The sequence below is a fragment of the Cladophialophora immunda genome, assembly GCF_000835495.1.
Source record: "Cladophialophora immunda strain CBS 83496 unplaced genomic scaffold supercont1.2, whole genome shotgun sequence".
Taxonomy (NCBI): Eukaryota; Fungi; Ascomycota; class Eurotiomycetes; order Chaetothyriales; family Herpotrichiellaceae; genus Cladophialophora; species Cladophialophora immunda.
Window position 1 is genome coordinate 6,773,201 of NW_015622542.1, and position 18,674 is coordinate 6,791,874.

Below are 18,674 nucleotides of genomic sequence, written 5' to 3' on the forward strand. Positions count from 1 at the left end.
AGGATCCCCCCCCAGGTAACGCCATCCAGTCGGTTGCAAGTCCCAGTGGTAAGCCGTTGGAAATGAACTTAGCCCTCGGATCTACACGACCCTCAAACAGGATCGACTTTGCAGCTCGCAGCTCGCAGCTCGCAATGCACCAAGGTGGGATTTCCCCTGGCATCTGAGTCCCGCATTCGCGCAGCAAGGATCATACAGGCGCACCTTGTCGTAGGGTGTTTCGAACCCAACCACTCTTTCCGTTCTCCCCGTGAAACATCACGTTCGGCGAGTCCCAGCCAAATCTTGAAATAGGGCGCAACCTGACGTGCGCTGTGGCCATGGTCCAAGAGTCGAACGAACAACGAGCGACATTGCAATCCTTCCTTGGTCTTCAATAGATCCTCAACTAGTTTCACAAACGGCATGACGCAGTCGAACTGTTCCATGACGGCGACCGGATTTGGCAGATCCAATCTGCTTCTCAGATATCGAAAAGGTTTAGGGAAAAGTTCTTAATTTTACCACATCGCCCGATCTATTCCCTATGCTGTTCCATTCCTGGTCAGGACAATTGTCCGCAGCGGGTTTATTGGTTCCTGCACGTAGTGGTTATTGGATCTGTGTTCCGAGTAGGCCCTCTGGTGGCATCTGACATATACCGACTAATACCTAGGGCAGAACCCATTACGCCGAGGATTGGAGAACTGAAGTGAGGGATCGACAAGCTGCAGCAAAGGAGGCGGTGATTGTCTCCTCCCCTGTCATCTGACCCAAGTAATGGATGACTCAATTAAAGCGAGTTAGTGGGTTCGATAATGTGTCGGACTAGATAAACCCATGCTTGGGCGTTTTCGAGAAGTTAATACGGAGTATTACTTCGAGGTGCCTTCTAGAAGTGTGTGGAGGTCGCAGAGAATTGGGCCGATGATGCAGTAAGTTTGTTTACATTGTGTCGGGCGCACTGAAACACTCGTTCTTGAGCTTGTTCGAGTATGAGGAAACGATCGGCATGATGAGATGTGTGGAGAGTTGAGGAGGTGAAGACGTGTCGAAGTGGTCAATCCCTTCGAGACGTCAACGCGGCCACTCGCCGAAAGTTAAGATAGTGCATAGAACCATTATTGAGACAAGCCCCTGCACAAGGAGGAGAAGCGTCGCTGCAGGCCTCCTCACCCTCCAGCCAGACTTCTCTGAAAAGAGGTCACAATGGGCAGTTGACGTGTAAGCTCCGTGGGGAGGGTTAAACTATGACCTTTTGTTTGATGATTGCCAATTTAGTTTCTACTGACGTTGAGGACCGTCAATTTCCAGGGTTCTGGGTGGTGTCATCAGGTGTGATCCGCGTCCAGTTCCTAGGGGGATTGCTCTCTGGCAGGGCCAAGCTTCGATCAGCAACTTTAACCAGGGAGATGGCCTCCAGTGCCAATCGCCCACCGGGGTTTCCTCGCAACCGGTAACCCTGCCGAAAATTGGCGAAGGACGGTGATCGATCTCGAGGTGTTTCTCTCACCCAACAGAGGTTCCGAGGGGCCTAAGCGACGATCTTGGGGTATCAGGAGGCATTTAGTGACGGGTTCCAGGTTCTTGCGCTGGTGCAGGATGGTCGATGAGGCTCTAAGGTGCCGAATTCCAGCAGCGGGAAGGAATAGTACCGATTTGTTTGCGCAAGTCTGGTCCCCGACCCAATGAGACGTAGGGGCGCAGGATACCGATCCTTGTATATCGGGGACCTCTTTTGACAGCTTTCTAGAACATTGACCCAACAGGAGATGAGGGGACCACGGCGGATTCACGATTTTGAGTCCCACCTCTCCATTATCTGATCGACGGCGGCGGCGAAGCCTTCCATTTCCTCTTCGGCTGTCATGCCAGTAAAATCCATGCTGCAGCCCACGTACACTGGGTGTTTCATCTTCCGCGCAAGAACCTTAGCCATTCGAGTGGCGTAGTCAATGTTGGAGCCCGAGGTTGCGAGAGGAGTGCTGATCACATTCCGGTCGTTTCTCATCTAGAACTCATCAGAGGGAGGCTGTAACAGTCCTCAGTAAGGAATGTTTACGTACATCAGGCATTGCGTAGACCAAACTTCCCATTGGCGGTACAGTGCTCTCATCTTCAGCGATGTTGGTGGTGGTCAAATGAGCCATGGTGCAATTTCCCATGAAACTCAGGTGGGCATGGAAGTTGAGATGAGGGTGCCTGGGCATGGGGAATGAGATGTGGACAGGCTTGAAAGAGGGTTCCATGGCTGCCTGGGGTCAGTGGCACTCGAGGACCCAAGGATATTGCGCAGGAATGACACCCTGGCAGCGAGAGAGAGATTGATGCACACGAGCTGTTGCACGGAGAGATCCTTGGAATGGACGACTCGGTGCAGTGCAGTGCAGTTTGTGGTAAGTTGGTTGCACCGAGGGGAGAATGACTGAGTTGGTTGTTTGCGTGTGAAATCTGGCTTGGCACATCTTCGACTTCATCCCGCAATGGATTGTCTCTATTGTAGCAAGCAACCAAACTCATCAAATCTCCCAAAGGGATTGTCCGTCACCGATCTTCCACGAGATATTCTCCTGCCCGGCGCTTCTGAAGCCTCTGTGGGATGGCTGCGGCCCAGCACACCGAGGATGCTGCCGTGTCACAATCCAGCACAATGTTCGACGATGCAGGTCCTCTGGCCGACCCCCAGGAACGGCGAGTCATCTTCGCCGCCTTGGATTCCTTTCAGTAAGTGGACCGGAAAATTCCACGCATTGGCATCTGGCGCTCCAACCAGGTCTCCCGGCCTGCATATGGCAAGGCTGAACCGGGATGTGGTTTACCGCCCTTATCTTGATGGGTGGCTTTGTGAAACGGACGCTCAACATGATACGGCAACATCATATTTGATGACTTTAATCACAGGGTCATTGCTCTGCTTGTCGAAGACGCCTTGAATGAAGGCAACGAGCGTGATCATGAGAAACTCTCCAGCCTCACTTCCTACGGTTGTGCGCTCAGGCTTATCCTGATACTCCTGGGAATGGTCTTGCGAACGAACGACCATCTGCTATGGCTCTTCACTTGTTTCAACTTCCCCTAAGCGACACTGCCTCGACTAACAAAGCTGACCCAGATTGAAGCCAGTACCGGAGAAACGCACACTTCAACACAACGCATCGAAGGCGGCAAAATCTATACGCTCTCCCGTCAGCCCAATGGCAAATGCTTGCAGCTCCCCCCTTTTCGATCCTCGACGCCCTAAACGCTGTTGACGATGCATTGGACCATAACGCCGACTTGGCAGACCGAATCTTTCACCTGGGATTAGGCGCATTTGAGCTTCCGGAGAAACCGCCCAAAGACCCGGAGATGAACTGGCAAGGCAAGGCCAAACCGAACGACATCTCCAAAGCTCACTCTACCATCCGTCAATTCTACAGGGACTGGACTCACGAAGGATTCACTCTCGAGGTCGAGCCGCTCCTCAAGACGATACTCTCAGACCTGGAGTCAAATCTCCCCGCGGTACAACCCCATAGCCAGCCTCCATCACTCCTGCTGCCAGGTGCCGGACTCGGTCGCGTACTGTTTGAGCTCGCCCTGCGCGGCTTTCAGGCGACAGGCAACGAGATCTCCTATCACCAACTGCTCGCGAGTAATTTCATTCTCAACAGCACCGAACAAGCCAACCAGTACCCGATCTACCCCTTTGCACATGCATTCACCAACGTCGTCTCTCGAGCCAACCAGCTCAGACGCTACACAGTTCCGGACGTCCACCCCGGCGAAGCCTTCTCCGCCCGGCTTTCCGCCGGGTTACCGGTGGGTGAAATGAACATGACCGCGGGGGATTTCGTGCTCTCCTACTCCACCCCGGAATCCAAGGAGACGTTCGATGGGGTGGTGTCGCTCTTCTTCATCGACACGGCCCCAAATCTCTTTCGCTATATCGAGACGGTGCGGAATTGCTTGACGGTGGGCGGCGTGTGGATCAACATCGGCCCCCTCCTGTGGCACTTTGACGATCGTGCGCCAGGAGGAAGCACCGCCGAAGACGACGCCGAGGACGACGACGGAGCGGGCGAAGAGAACATGCATCCCGGACCTGGCTCCAAAAGCCAGCCAAAGCCCGGCTTCGAAGACAAAGGGATCGGCGAACCGGGATCCTTCGAACTCGCGGACGAGGAAGTCATCCTCCTCGTTTCACGCATGGGGTTTGACGTGATTACGCACGAGATCCTTCCCGCTGATTCAGGCTACATTCAGGACCCGAACAGCCTGTTGCAGAATCGGTACCGTTGCAGCCACTGGGTCGCGAGGAAAGCTGCTTGATCGTTATTCGACCCCACGTCGACCTCTTTCGTCCCTTTTCTGATCGATTCCAGCACATGCGCGATTCCATCTATCCACAGTCGATGCCATCAAAGAGCCAAAATGCGTGTTTCATCCCGCAGGAGTTGTAGATATCACCATTTATATAGATATGACCAGCTTACCCCGACGAGGAGCTCCCGATATCTAGATGGATAACCCGAGTGCTTAAAGCCGTTTTGGAGGTTGGTTCGGGCACTGGATACACTCAGACAAGGCTGACAATTCTTACCGTCGCGTATAGCGATCGATCATATCTCTTTCCGATAGCACATCTCCTTGCAGGAAAATATATATTGTTGGTTTCAAGGCTAAATCTGATTTGACCCATCTGATTTATTGTATCTCGCGTTCTCAAAAGGTTTCATTGCGTTCGCTCATGGATAGTATGCAACTCCTGGCTTTTTTTCCCTTCTTGATCTTTACGTCGTTTCAACGTCACTGTGCCCACGACACCATCGTCAATCCTCAAAATCCATGCAGCTCAAGCGCAACGTACTTACACTGTGATCATCTCCACATCAGCAATCATCAAAGTGTAGCCTGACCAGCATCAGGGACATTCCCAAACTTCCCTCTTCTGCCGCCGCTGTCGTTCCTTCGTACTTCGTCTTCGGCCCCGACGCTCATTAAATCACTCCTGTCTCTTGTCGATTTCCCTGAACTGCCACGGTTCCACTGTTGCTGTTGGAATTATCTTCATTCTCCGAGCCATATCCATGCTTCACTCCGTTTCCTTATCTGAACCTTGCGCTACATCTTCCCATCACCTCACCCTGACACACCAACTCGGCATTAAATTCGGAACCGTCCAAAGTCAGGTAAATATCGAAGTACACTCTGTAGAATGTGCCTTGTGGAGTGTCCATTCGCTCAAAGTCCTTCTCGAGATTCTTTCTTGACAAATCCGAAGTAAGCGTGACCACTTCCTTGATGCGTGGGTCTTTGGTATATTCGGGGCTGTTGCACTGTCAGCTGGTAAACACCAAGCAGTAGGAGAAAAGTAACCTTACCAAACATCCTCATCACATGCATAAAGAATATCCTCGTACATCAACGTCGCCCCTGGTGCGACCTGTCTGAAAAACGAGACTTTGACGGGCTCACCAATCTTGACTCTCTCGCCCTTCTGAACGAAGATCTGTCTCGTATATTTACACCGATCCTTGCCGTCAAGGCTGGGCACGCGATATTGTTCGGGATGATGGCCCTCTTTAAACGGCTGGAGAGTCGCCATGAGGTAATGTCGTCTCGCAACACGGGAAGTAATGACGCGCTCGGTAATACCTGCCGTGACGGCGCCTTTGACAATTGCAGCCACCGAGTCCATGGGTCTGACGACTTTGGATTGAAATTGTGGAGGGACGTGGAGCTTGATCTGTTGGAAGAGATACTCGGATGCACCGAAACCACCCACCACAAGAACATTCTGTAACGATCTGTTCTGCGCCTGGATAGCAATGATTTGGTTGCGAACAAGTTCCAGGATTCTGTTGACGACGGGTTCGAAGCATTGAAGAATTTCCTCGTTGGTGAACGTCATGTACCCTTCTTCGATGCCGGCTTCGGGGAATTCAGCCTCGATACCAACATCGACGGCCCATTTCTGGCCGTTGTTACGGAAATCGGCCTTTATTCTGTTCTCAAAGTCCATAATACATTTGGCGTACACTCGACCCGCCGTTTTCGATCCGTCAGGTAACTTCATTTTCCTGATTTTTGCGCGCAGGATATTGGAGAAGTTTCGGTTGAGAGCAGTCGAGCCGCAGGAGTCACCACTACCAGCCGTACATTCGGCAACAGTGAAAGGAGTTTCTTCCTCGACCTCGTACGCGATCAAATCGACAGTTCCACCGCCACAGTCCACAATCAGGACAGCATCATGGATTTTGAGGTTGAGCAGACCAGTCTTGGAACAGAACATGGCCGCTGCTTCGGGTTCAGTGATGAGGGTCAGTCGGTTGTCGTTCTCATCCCGAATAAATCCAGCTTGAATGGCGGCCGCTCTGGTAGCTGCTTTACCGGCATCGTTCCAAATAGCGGGGACGGTCAAAAAGTATCGGATGTTGCGCTCTTCTCTGTTGAAGACCTCACCCAACGTCTTTTGCAGCTGGACTCGCATAGCTTGCCGGAGTTTGAAGAGATAGTCGGCAGCCACATCAATTTCGGACTTCCCAGGTGGGAGAGGGGGTAGGTTAATGGGGTCTATGTAAGTGTTGCCTGAGAGCATGAGTTGCAGTTTGAACCATTCGACTTTTTGCACGCCTGGTTTGGGATAGCCGGTGGGAGCTAGGGCGTCCGCAATATCGGGACCCCATCCGACGACTTTCTGATATTGATCGTAGTATAGTACCGTCGGAATCTACAGATGTCAGTCCCACGCCACGGCGCCTCCGAGGGGTGTCTACTTCGACCCACCTTTTGTTTCGTTTGATTGCCTGCACCTGGCCACTCTGTTATTATATCCTCTTTCGCTTCTGTGTTTGTCGCAAAGGCGAATGCCACACCGGAGAAAGTGGTGCCCTAAACAAGAAAAGCAGTCAGTTACCTGCACCATCGAATTATCCTGAAAAGGGCAAATCTTACAAAATCGATGCCGACGATCAACTGGGCCTTGCTCCTCCCTGCGCCTTCAACTTCAGCGGGACGGGCACCAGGCGGGTATTGGTTAGCCATATGTTGAATACCCGGCTGCGGCCCTATAGTCTGATGCCCATATGCGCCGCCGTACCCTGGAGGCTGTGGGGGACCCAGCTGGGGAGCACCACCGACATAGGCACCGGCCCTGGTATCGATGGGAGCAGGGTGGTGTGCCATTTGGTTCTGAGTAGGCGGCATTGGCGACTGAGGGCGTCCTTGCACGCTATTGTAGGAGTAGCTAGGAGGACGTCCAGGCGCGCCCGGCTGATTGGGATTCATGGGCGGCAGACTGGTTTGTGAAGAGTTTTGAGGAGGGGGAGGAGTCGTGGCGTTCGAGATAGAACCGTTGGGTGAAGCGACAGAGGTGGAGGTGGTTGAAGCGGTTTGGATATTGGCACTACTCTTTCGTTTGGAACCGAAGCCTAGAGACTTGAAGCGCGAGCTCATGACATCGACATTGAATAGTAGAGCGAGGGAAAGAGCGAGTGCACGGGGTCAGGTTCTTTTGTTGTAGTTGTGGGCTTTTTTTCTGGTTGTTGACAGCAGTCGGAACGGGGTGGTTTGGATTGGTAAGGCGAGTGAGACTGGTGGCTGAGCGAAGGAAGGAGCACTGGTCTGGGGCGATGACGAGGGGTATCCAGAACCCAAATTCCAGATGGTAGTGCAACGCTGGGACGAGCAAGACGAGGGTGTTTGAGAACTGGATAGACAGCTGAAGAAGAGGTATGTTAGCGATAGAAGCAAAGAGGGACGTGCGGCTGCGGCTGTGTTGCTTGCGCTGAAGAGGGCGGGCAGACTAAGAGGCGAGAACAACCTAAGCGGCGGCCACGGTGCCCGTAACGATGCGTAATGGTACGGGGGTATTGGGCACCTAAGAGAACACTAGTGGCCCCCTCGCCCTCTAAATATCAGGCTGAGATACGAAGGATTTCAATCCCCTTGACCGTCCTTCAGGCAATAAAGACATGATACACCGGGTCGCGGCACCCTGCTGCGGGCCCGGCAATTGCACGTCTCTAGTCTACCATCACCTTGCCTCCTTGCATCAGTCATAGATCGCAAGCAGCAGACACAGAAGGTGAAAGGTGGTGGCCAAGATGGGGGGGCATCTAGGCTGGTGCTAGGGGCCAGTAGTGGGCTCTAGTGGCTCCCCAGGTGGCACGTCTCGTATTGTCTGATGCCTAATGGTATCTGAAGGCTGATTTTGGGGGCTGACAAGCACTGACTTCTTTTGCCAGATGCCAGTGAGACGAACAGATAAAGAGCGGTGAAATCCACGCCACCATGTACCTTAGTTGATGCTCTGTCGTTTTGTTCTTTTGAGCTCGTCCATTTCTCAACTGTCGCCTCGATGCCCCCAACCGTCAAGATACCAAGACATGGTGGTAAGATCCTACTGGGGAAGATGCAGATGCTAAGAGTCGATAGGGCTGACATACCGCCCCCTCCTTCATCTTCCGTCGCCCGCTCAAGGCTCGTCTGCGTCCTCGGCGGCCCAATCCAATCAAACTGGCTCGTTTCAGCCTTTGAACAAATGTGCAGTCCCGACAATTTCATCCTCCCACGTTTCGACGCCTGGATACGGGCGCAAGAAAGGGCGTCTCGCGTTCGTGAGGCTTTCGCCCACTTTCGCCTGTCCTATCTTCCCTCATGTTTCAGCCTTCTCTGGGAGTTCCGGATGTTCTAGTCGATCCATCCTACTACCACGTATGTACAAACGGAACAGATCTACCGCAACATAAGACACACATGTGGCCGGACCCCTATGAATGCCCCACTAGAAAGAGAGGGCCGGGTCAACCGTCGGACTTGGGATTCCATCGGAACCCAGGCGATCACACAGCTGTGTGCGGCTGACAAGTGGGTGGCACTTTCACATGGGTGTCTTTGGGACTGCTCCTTCTATTGGCTCGATGTTTTCTCCCAATAAACACGGCCTTGGGCTGTAGAAGGCTCAGAATATCGATGGTGATGATGAGGCTCGTATGTATTGATGCAAAAGAAGACCCTCTTTTTTTAACACTAAGGTCTACAACTCATCCTTGACGCTCTTCGTCGCCGTGGCGGTCGATGTCGAGGATGAGCTCGATGAAGCTTTCGCTTTGGAGGTCTCGCTGCCACTCGAGCTGGAAGATTTGGTCTTCTTGACCTTTCCCTTCCCTGTGCCTTTCTTTCCATTCCCTGTCTTGCCCTTTTTTGGGATCTCTTGCATTTTAATTGTTTTCATAATAGTATCCGAAACCAGCTTCTGTAGTTCTTGGCCCTTGTTTTGCAATTCGGCAACCAGGAGGGCAGGATCTTCGTGTGGCCCAAGCTTGTTTTGGAGGGCAAGTTTCTCCTCGAGCCATTTCTTCACCTCATCATATTTCGTCGTAAGAGCTGCAAGGTCTTCGTTCGTGTACTCATATGGTTTGACCGGCGGCGGTTCGTCTGTCTGCATTGCTTCGCCTGCTGACGTGCTGCTATAGGGGTCCTCGTCGAGGTCATCTCCATCTTCTGTAGACGAGCTCGTTGAGGCACTCGAGACTGCAGACTCTGCAGCTTCGCTTGCGCTCGAAGCCGCATTCACGGCTGCTTGCTTGATGCTTCCTTCCACCATGGTGATCATGCCATTCAAGTTCTCCAGTCCTTCTTTGAAGGCCTTGATAGCATCAGGCCGTTTTGTAGCTTCATCCTGGCGCTTCAATACAGGGTCAACCAGACCATGGAGGTTCTTCAGCTTGTCCTTCAAGTCTTGGAGTTTGGCGTCCAGCCCGTCACTGTATAGCCACTCGGAGATGCTCGACAGCTGTTTTTCCAATTCTTTTCGAATTGACTCACTCGAAGCAGCAATGAACTTCTCGTCCTCTAAATAGTCCCTCGCTCGGTATGTGAAAGCCTCGAGGGTGTTCAAAGCCTCGGCTCGGAGAGCGGCATTCCGGTCTGACATATCAAACTGAGTGAGACGCTGACGAAGGCGAGGTAGAATCTGAATGGGGGGAGCATTGAGTCCGACGACGGTAGATTTCAAGGCAAGCGGGATTGAAACTATTGATGGCGTGGCCTTGCTTGCTTTGGTGGGTTTAGTCGTTGAGGAGGAGGATGAGGAGGCAGACGAATCTGCGGGTGATGGCGAAGTGGACGACATAGTCGATCCGGAACTTGTTGGATCAGACACAGGCAAGGGAGTTTGAGATTCCGATGTCTCTTCAGCCGGATCTTCGTCTCCGACGACCTTCTGATCGCTGTCCTTCTTCGAGCCAAAGCCAAACAACCCTTTGACGTTGTCGATGACGTTCCCACCTTTATTACTCTCGGTTTCGCAGCTAACAGATCCCGAAACAACTTCCGGCAATCCATCCACGTGGCTCAACCGCATAGTGAAAACGGTGCTTATATTCGCCGCCGCACAGCCATGCTTTTCCTTCAGCTCACCCACCGATTTCGTCAAATTCGAAGCTCCGACCTCGGTTACAGGCACATCGAGCTCCTTGACCGTTTGCGTGAAGCCTAGGGTGAGATCCTCCAGGGTTTTGATAGGCACTTGCTTTTCAGCTCCAACTTGGGAGGATGGATGGAACAGTTTCTGTGCCCTTTCCTTGTTCTCCACACTCCACTTCAAGAAAAAAGAGAAACCAGAGACATCTGCGCCGCGAATGTCTTTGACCCTAAAGCTGGGGCTCAGCGATGCAGCCTTGAAAGCTGCTCCCATGACCGCAGCCTCGTCAGCGTTGACGTTGGCCTTGAGTTTTGATGATCCGCCGGCCACTTTTTCGAGCTGCTTCTGCACGAATGGGGTTCTCACGACTCCTCCGTGTAGAATGATCGAGTCGAGGTCGTCCAGTTGAAGCCCAGCCGACTGGAGAGCTGCTTCGATCGGGGAGCCTACGCGTGAAGCGTGATCTGCAGCGAGCTCTTCGAACTTATCTCGGGTGAGGCTGTACTTGAAGGTGATATCATCGTCATAAAGCCCTTCGAGCGTCGCGGTTGAAACCGCATTGGCGCTGAGGAGCTGTCGGATCCGTTCAGCCTCTTTCCAGATTCTCGCCATTGATTTCCCATGAGACCGAATCTGATCACTGTCAAGTCCCAACTTCTTTGCGCTCGGAGATTCAAGAAACTGGGAGATGATGTCTTCGACAATGGCGTCATTTAAAGAATCCCCTCCAAGTGACGAGTCGAATCCCACTCCAAGTGCGATGACTTCTTGAACAGTGGAATTCCGCTTGCCTGGGCCTTTGATTGTCCTGCCTTGAAACTTGAGCACGGTTGCCGTTGTCGACCCAGCACCCATATCATAGACAAGATGGTACTCTGGCTTACCACCATCCGTCACGCTGTCGAACGTCCGATGCGTTGCATAGTTGAGCCCGACAGCGAGTCCGTCACTGACGAGACCCAAGACTCTCAATCCCGCTAGGTCCGCAGCCAACTGAATTGCTCGCTTCTCCTCAGCGGTATAGAACGCAGGGTGTGTGATGACCACATCAGTGACATATACACCCTTTGCGACCATGGCTTCCGCATTGCTCTTGACGTTCTTCAACTGCATCGCTAATAGCTCTTCCACCATGAATATTTCGTCTTTCTTGGTCCCAAAGCTCTGGCTCTTAAACCCCACTGTTCCTGCGTCCTGATCCCCTCCATTGCCTCTCAAAACTGGTTCGAGGTTCAACCCGGGATATCGAGTGGCGTACTTCTTCACAGCCTCCGCAGAATATTCCAGGCCCAACAAAGTCTTCAGATTGGGATAGACATCGCTCGGAAATCTTGCGGAGAGCGCCACCGCATCTCCTCCATACAAGCGTTCGGGGTAGGCATCGTCATCCTTCGACTGAGCTCTGGAGGGTTTGAAGGCAAGGGTCGCTGCCTCCCTTCTCTTGGAGTCTTTTGATAGAACAATTTCAATTGGAGACCCAGGTTTAGCAATGGCGCCCTTCAGGTATTCCGTACCCAGGTCTATCCCCAGGACTGCTGAAGCGGCATGCGCGGTCGTGGAAAGGAATAGGAGGAGAGAGAGTGCGAGAACGCAAAGAGTCGAAGGCTTCCGTCGTCCAGGCGGAGCCATTGTGCGTCTGTCTGTCGAGGAAGTTGTGAGTTTGAAGGGGCGTAATGGTCGGATCCAAGTCAACTCAAGGGAAGGATAATTTGCTGATGGGCGTTTGCGAGCACATTTCCAGAATGATGCTCAAGCAGGAGTTTGTGTGGTAGGAGTTACTTAACAGTGAAATGGTAAGTCCCGTCTATGACACCGTTTCCATTTCTGATGCTCGCGTGCTCATCGTTGTACTCTACATCAGGCTTGTGAACAAGTTGTCCAGAAAATCAGAGTCCCGAGTCATGCAGCCTTAAATACACGAGTCGTGGAGCCCAGTCTGGCAATAAGTGGCACAGTCTGACACCAGAATAGACGCCATATCTATCATAGCTGGAAAGTACTGAGTACTCACTACAACAAGGCGGATGCTCTATTAGAACATAGCTAATAGTACAGATAGAGGACAGGCCGCTGCTACCTCTGAAGATAGACTAATGCCTCTTATTAATGAAGGGCACCTTTGATCTATGAATGACAGCCTGTGCTCTCACTGTCCCATAAATAACCGGCGGTCAGACATCGCAGCCTGAATTTCTCATCACCCCACAGTCTTCAGCCTCGACCATGCACCGCCTTCAACTTTCATCCTGTGTCGTACGATCAGTAACTCTTAGAATACAATAAGCGTCGACCCTTTTATTCCTATTTTCGCAAAAAGGCGTTGCACGTCCAAGGCTTGTTCAACTTCAAAATGATCCTCTGCGCCAAAAATGCATGAAATCATCACTCTTCAGCTTGGGACCAAAAGTAACTATCTGGCGACCCATTTCTGGAACGCCCAGGTATCTTCTCCTCGACTGTACCACAGGCCGGTCTAACTCTCGTGCAAAGGAATCCTATTTCACGTACTCTGATTATGAGGAGCCCCTGGTCAACTCGGACATTCACTTTCGGCCAGGCCTTGGTTCCGATGGCTCGGAGACCTTCACTCCGCGCACGATAATCTATGACCTGAAGGGTGGGTTTGGCACTCTTCGTAAATTCAATGCATTATATGACATTCCGGGAGACTCCCATCCTGCTCCGGGGCTTTGGTATGTTGTGTTTTGAGGCCCTGCTCGGTTGAGTGCGATGCTAAAACACTTCCAGGGACGGGAACACCGCCCGGCGTCAGGAGCAGGCCATTGAACCATCCGAGTACCAAAAGAACCTGGATCTTGGTCTCCCAACCACGCAACTCCACGCCTCGGACGTCAGGTACTGGTCCGACTTCAACCGTGTCTTCTACCATCCCAGGTCCATCGTTCAGCTCAACGAGTACGAATTGAACTCGCAACTGATGCCCTTTGAGAACTGGTCTGCTGGAGAAGACTTGTTCGAAAGTCTGGACAAGGAATTTGATTTGCTTGACCGTGATGTCAGACCTTTCGTAGAAGAGTGCGACCAAGTGCAAGGTTTTCAATTCTTCACCGCGGCGGATGACGCATGGGGAGGGTTTGCTGCAAAGTACGTCGACAATGTGAGAGACGAGTTTGGCAAGACAAGTATTTGGGTCTGGGGCATAGAGGACGGTTCCAGAGTGACTAGGGTATGTCCTCACCAGCTTCCTCGCTGACAAGTTGCTCAACAAGAATAGGAAAAGCAGTCGGCAAGAGCGTGCAATGCCGCCAAAACCCTCCAGTCAATTGGTCAGCAAGCATCAGCGTACGTCCGACTTGCTGCCCCTCCCTCGATTCTCCCTCGATATGTCAATGTCGACAGTGGTTCTGATTGGGTGAGCGCCGCACTGCTCTGCGCGGGCATTGAATCTGTCACGCTGCCGACAAGGCTCCGTGCCGAGGCCGGGAAAAGAGGCACATTGAGTCTATTGGAGGATACTTTGAATACAAACGGGGTCCAAAATGTATTCGAGCTTCATGCAAGTGTCACGAGCTCGAACATTGGAACGAGCCACTCTTCCAACGGGGCGGCGAGGGTACAAGGGAATGGGCATGAAGAGAATCAAGGGCCTAATTTGCCAGCGCCGTCGCATTTCGACCTGGACTACAGCCCGAGTCTCATCAATCCCTCAGCCGCGAGGTGGAATCATACTTTTGCTCAAGTGGAATGTGAGCGTGACCACCTCGAGTCGAACCCGCGGCCCATGACCCTGACTCCAGAGGAGCGGCTTCGGAGAAGACTAAACGAGGAGAGCGTGGTAGAGATGTGAGTCAATACCTTTGCTTCAATGTTCCGTCACCCAAAGCGCATCATCTCCCCCCAAAGAAGATGGATCGACAGAAAAGGCTGACGCACGCTCAGATTCCAAACCAGTCTGCAGTTTCCGCTGCTGGACACCTTTCCAGACACTCTCTTCGCGACCAGTCGCAGGCCGAGCGGGCTGGACATCTCGGCGGCCTTGGAATGCAACACGAGAATGAAGGGCCGGCTTCTCGACCTCAGAGATGCGACCGCACGCCTGATGCCGTTGGAAGAACGGGAGGCGCATTACAACGACTTCACGCAGATGGCCCAGAATTACAGCATCGGATGGGAGTCCGGATCGGATTCTGGGATCGACGATGAGTGAAGCTTCTGTCGTTGCATAAAAGACATTCAATACGAGAGATCGACCTGGCTTGAGAAGTTAGTGGTGCCCTGTCCGACCGCTGCTTGGTCCGGTGCAGCGTCTATCGACCTTGATAGATCGAGGGCGGCCTTCTTCATTCATAGTAGATTTTTCGCCTATTTTATAAAAGCAGTGCTTTGTCCTTGTATCTATACTATTACTCGTATTTTGATAGGGAGGCCACCTTGTAAGCGAGTCGTCTTTAGCTACCACGAGTTCCTGCATACTATACACGGAACGAGTGTGCTTTCTGATCCCCCTGTGGAAGGCGCTACTTTTCCAAGCTGCTATGACACCCAACGGCTCGCAGACCTCGTTGATACAGACTTGGTGGGAACAGAGTTCCTTTCACTCAACCTTGGGGCATTGGACATTCTTGACTACGATGGCAAATCCTTTCGCTACGCAAACCAAAGCGCGACGACACGGTATTGCAGCGTGGCCATTCTACAAACATTTGTTGCAAACCCTAGGCTAGTTCGCTCAATGCAGAACAAGGTTAATGTCATGTTCAATAAAGTCAACTCCTGACGGATCGTCTCATATCAAGTGGACGTCGGTTACAGCTACCTACATGTATACCTTATGGATGAGGTAGAAAGGGCCCACATCTACAAGCAGCCATCTTCCAGGAAGGGAGAGACATTCAGGGCGCCAGCTCATTCTAACCTTACAAAGAACATACCTCGTTCCACATTATCAAAAGGGTATTGAACCTGGCGGGGATTGTGCTGTTAGTTGTTGAGGAGTCAGATAGACCCGGGGGCTAACAACACTAGATAAAATAATCTCGTCCACACCTGTCTCGGTTCAGTTGACCCTTTCCGGTTGGACAAGCAGGTATCCATTTGTATTGAGGTGTGCTGCGGAGGTGTTCTCTGCAGGGTAAGGTAGCCAGGTCCTCAACACCCTCCCAAGCATACCGTGGGTGGGAAGCTTCACTAGTGCTATGTTGTGGGGAGGCGTAGTAAGAGGGAAGTACTCCGTACATTGCCACTGGCAGCCGTCTATCTCGTAACTTGCCATGAGACAAGGCGCGCCGAACACCGTGTGGAAGATTCCCCGTTCCGAGTTCGGACCCCTTCAGCAATCCCAGAACTTGGATACTCCTCCCTCAAAGAAGCGCATCTCTCCGACACAGGAACCAAGAAGTCAGGAGTACACATAAGGATGTCTATTTCTGTTTGCGAGGAATACCCGAGGCACTCTGTACATAGACCTTCAAGACCAGAAGACACCAACTCGTATGGAGATAGAAGGTACACCGAGCTGCTCAGAGAGTCGCCTGGTCGCCTGCGGTGAACCCTCATCGAGACTGAGCCGAAGTTGAGCCTGGTCGCTTGTTGCGTGTGCAAGAAGCGGAGGACAACAGGTGTCCAAGCCAGACGTTCCGTCAGCACGGAATAGCACTGCGAAAACCAGGTGTCGAGAAGGGTGTCGGTTGATAGTCTAAGTCAGACTCAAATCGACGATGAGTGAAGCTCTATTGTTGCACAGGAGGGCATGGAATACGAGAGAGGTTAGTGACCCACGGGTGAAAAATCCATTGCTCCAGCCCAGTCTGGTATATTTTTGCCGAAGGTGGACCAAGTTCCGCATACAAAACAGCAAAGTTGGTTTGCCAACATGCACCAATAATGCAGGTTGGAGACGGCTGTTCAGTGGGCCATGTGGCACGGCGGCCTACTTGAAGGTTGAGTGTCTGGGGCGCATGATGCGATTCCTGATGGGGAGCTTTGCATAAGGTGCCTGTGACTGGCTGTCCTGACCATCCAGAAAGCCGGTCCGGAGTTGTGGGGAACTGTTGGAGCGCAGCTAAAGCACAGCTCATAGCGAGCCCAAAGCACGTCAATTCCGTCATTCTCAACAGCTTTCTTGCTGGCCAGGCCGAGCTGGAGGGAAAAGATCAGCTAGCTTCGACGCCTATCGCCTAGTGTTTTTGCCAATCGCTGCGCATCAAGGTTCAAAGCGGCCGCCAATCGAAATAGCAGTGGCAGGCGCCGGTGACCAACGGCCCAGCCAACGCCCTCCTCCTTCTAGCCGCAAATGGCGCAGCGCCGAAGGCCAGCCTCCAGAACAAGGCACCAAGAGTCGGAACAGGGACAAGTGATGGGGTGTCGAGCAACATTGCTTCCCAACTCGACCCGATGCGGTAGCCGACAATGTTCCTGATAAAGGATTTTCAGACTTTCGGCGCCCGCGCCACCAGAATGCGACTGAGATACAAATGGAGGATACGGTTGACACTGAGGCAGGAACATGGAGTCAGCGGGAAGGGAAAAGGCTTGCACAGCTTCTGCCACTGGGCGCAGAGGGTGAGAAATTCCCCGAGCGAGGTCGTGATAACGTGGGAAAACAGGGATGGGTCCCTGGCGGTTTAAAAAGCTTGATGCAGCCGGTAGCCAATAACAGTATTGTTCCTGACCCCACCGGCCGCTAAAGTGAGACATGCAGCCCTTGGCGCCGTCCAAGTTTTGTGACAGCTTCCTGGCAACGCCCAACCTCACTTCCCCCCTAGCGACCACCAACCTTTTCTCAGTCCTGCGCCAGTGACAAGCTACGACGAGTGGCTTCGATTGGCATCGACCGTCTTCGGTGGCTTCGGCAGTCTCAAGAATACCATTGTCATGCGATCACGATCACGCTACGAGAGCATCGAGGACAAACAAGCCCTTTTGATGGGTCGCAGGCTCAGCGTGTGGTGTGTCGGCTGATGAGCAGAATCACCCAGAACCCAGATAGTTTCTGGCCTCATGGGAGCCGGTCCACCACCATGGAAATCCCTGCACCACGGTGCTCTTCCCACGCTTTGGCGCAAGAGGAGGCAGGACACACCAGCCCTTCCCTACGGAGTAGCTAGTCACTCGGTTCTCGACCTTCCACATGGTTACACAGCCTACGGACTACTCGTATAGTCCTGTCCGACTGCGAAATCTTTTGGGACGGTTGCGTGAGGCTGAAGACACGACTACTCCAAAGATGGTCAACAGTAAGCTCATGGCAGCTAGCCACACGACTCCGGTCGGGCTGTCTCTGCCTCTGCCTCTTCCTCTGGCGCCTGAAGTGCATGCAACTATGGAGGACTCTGCATCCAGTTGAAGAGGTTGGCAGGCAGACGTTCCCCTCGTTCGCCTTTCCGCTCACTTAATTGGTCAATGTGGCAGAGACATTTCGCGATCGGACCCTCCAGACTACCAGGCCAACAGCTGCCAGCCTCAGACTAGCCCGTTTTCCATGGAAGAAGCTATTCCCAGGCTGACCCGGTTGGCATGGCCTTTTGGAAGCTCCACTCTGGTTGACTCTACCGGGCTGGAAAACTCGGTTGTTACCCTGCGGTCTCCACTGCGTTCACCTCGACTATCCACCCTCCACCACGGCTATGACATGATTCTGAGAGGAACAGGCTTGGTGGTATGGGACAATGCTGCATGCTCGCTGGTCTCGCCACCTCCCCAGCACTTCGATTTATTCCTCGCATCCTCATAGGTATGATGCTCGCATGACGGAATCCATAGCTGAAGTAGCTTGAGAGAGGTCCCTTCCCGGCCGCAAACTTACTACAAAACCATCCATCTCCCATCCGCACCTCTCTTCTTCTTCTTCTTCTTCCATCATTGCATTCCCGTCATTCGACCGGCCATCCCTCGCTTTGTACCGAGTACACGGAGCTCGTTCGCTAAGGCTCTCGACATTTGCATTCGAGTTTGTACCCTCTTCGCGGTCTCTCTGTATTATCATCTGCCCCGCAAAGCACATACTCCTTCAACATGAGATCATCTCCCATTCTGCTGGCTATCGCCAGCTTGGCAAGTGCCGCAAATATCTATCGAAGAGGAGACAGCAGCACATGGGCTGATTGGAGTTCGACAACGTCGACAACGACGACGACGACTACTACCACAACCACCACACCATCCACGACCTGGGAAGATTGGACTAGTACGACTTCTTCTACCACCACCACGACGCCTTCTTCCTCGTGGCAGGACTGGACTAGTACGACTTCCTCTACCACTACTACGACGCCCTCTTCTTCGTGGCAGGACTGGACTAGTACGACTTCCTCTACCACTACTACGA

The 18,674-nt window shown here is 52.6% G+C and overlaps 5 protein-coding genes across 6 annotated transcripts; 2 read left to right on the forward strand and 3 right to left on the reverse strand.

Annotated features, from left to right (window-relative positions):
- Nucleotides 1-473: 473 nt before the first annotated feature.
- PV07_04528 (uncharacterized protein) lies at nucleotides 474-2,405 on the reverse strand. The gene is made up of 2 exons (XM_016391339.1): nucleotides 2,046-2,405; nucleotides 474-1,990 (listed from the first exon to the last, which is right to left on the reverse strand). The coding sequence occupies exons 1-2, from the start codon at nucleotides 2,226-2,228 to the stop codon at nucleotides 1,772-1,774; spliced, it is 402 nt and encodes a 133-aa protein (XP_016253241.1). The 5' UTR covers nucleotides 2,229-2,405; the 3' UTR covers nucleotides 474-1,771.
- A 92-nt stretch (nucleotides 2,406-2,497) lies between these two features.
- Nucleotides 2,498-4,470, forward strand: PV07_04529 (uncharacterized protein). Its single transcript, XM_016391340.1, has 2 exons — nucleotides 2,498-2,703; nucleotides 3,099-4,470. The coding sequence occupies exons 1-2, from the start codon at nucleotides 2,579-2,581 to the stop codon at nucleotides 4,288-4,290; spliced, it is 1,317 nt and encodes a 438-aa protein (XP_016253242.1). The 5' UTR covers nucleotides 2,498-2,578; the 3' UTR covers nucleotides 4,291-4,470.
- A 596-nt stretch (nucleotides 4,471-5,066) lies between these two features.
- PV07_04530 (uncharacterized protein) lies at nucleotides 5,067-7,416 on the reverse strand (the record flags this gene model as incomplete). The annotated part of the gene is made up of 4 exons (XM_016391341.1): nucleotides 5,067-5,289; nucleotides 5,343-6,691; nucleotides 6,748-6,852; nucleotides 6,916-7,416. The coding sequence occupies 4 exons, from the start codon at nucleotides 7,414-7,416 to the stop codon at nucleotides 5,067-5,069; spliced, it is 2,178 nt and encodes a 725-aa protein (XP_016253243.1).
- Nucleotides 7,417-8,998: 1,582 nt separating this feature from the next.
- On the reverse strand, nucleotides 8,999-12,016 carry PV07_04531 (uncharacterized protein; the record flags this gene model as incomplete). The annotated part of the gene is made up of 1 exon (XM_016391342.1): nucleotides 8,999-12,016. The coding sequence occupies one exon, from the start codon at nucleotides 12,014-12,016 to the stop codon at nucleotides 8,999-9,001; it is 3,018 nt and encodes a 1,005-aa protein (XP_016253244.1).
- A 609-nt stretch (nucleotides 12,017-12,625) lies between these two features.
- Nucleotides 12,626-14,804, forward strand: PV07_04532. Of its 2 annotated transcripts, XM_016391344.1 has the most exons (5): nucleotides 12,626-12,828; nucleotides 12,878-13,080; nucleotides 13,136-13,574; nucleotides 13,623-14,191; nucleotides 14,288-14,804. In XM_016391344.1, the coding sequence occupies exons 1-5, from the start codon at nucleotides 12,757-12,759 to the stop codon at nucleotides 14,553-14,555; spliced, it is 1,551 nt and encodes a 516-aa protein (XP_016253246.1). In that variant the 5' UTR covers nucleotides 12,626-12,756; the 3' UTR covers nucleotides 14,556-14,804. The 2 variants fall into 2 exon arrangements, with proteins under 2 accessions (XP_016253246.1, XP_016253245.1); XM_016391343.1 differs by having other exon boundaries at nucleotides 12,626-13,080.
- Nucleotides 14,805-18,674: the final 3,870 nt, after the last annotated feature.

What these genes read in the sequence shown, in the direction of transcription:
- PV07_04528 (XM_016391339.1), bottom strand. Translation starts at nt 2,228, where the DNA reads ATGGAACCCTCTTTCAAGCCTGTCCACATCTCATTCCCCATGCCCAGG. An exon ending in TGGTCTACGCAATGCCTGAT is followed by an intron (nt 1,991 to 2,045) that starts GTACGTAAACAT and finishes GATGAGTTCTAG; the next exon opens with ATGAGAAACGACCGGAATGT.
- PV07_04529 (XM_016391340.1), top strand. Translation starts at nt 2,579, where the DNA reads ATGGCTGCGGCCCAGCACACCGAGGATGCTGCCGTGTCACAATCCAGC. An exon ending in GCCGCCTTGGATTCCTTTCA is followed by an intron (nt 2,704 to 3,098) that starts GTAAGTGGACCG and finishes CCCAGATTGAAG; the next exon opens with CCAGTACCGGAGAAACGCAC.
- PV07_04532 (XM_016391343.1), top strand. Translation starts at nt 12,761, where the DNA reads ATGAAATCATCACTCTTCAGCTTGGGACCAAAAGTAACTATCTGGCGA. An exon ending in CATCCTGCTCCGGGGCTTTG is followed by an intron (nt 13,081 to 13,135) that starts GTATGTTGTGTT and finishes AAACACTTCCAG; the next exon opens with GGACGGGAACACCGCCCGGC. An exon ending in GAGGAGAGCGTGGTAGAGAT is followed by an intron (nt 14,192 to 14,287) that starts GTGAGTCAATAC and finishes ACGCACGCTCAG; the next exon opens with ATTCCAAACCAGTCTGCAGT.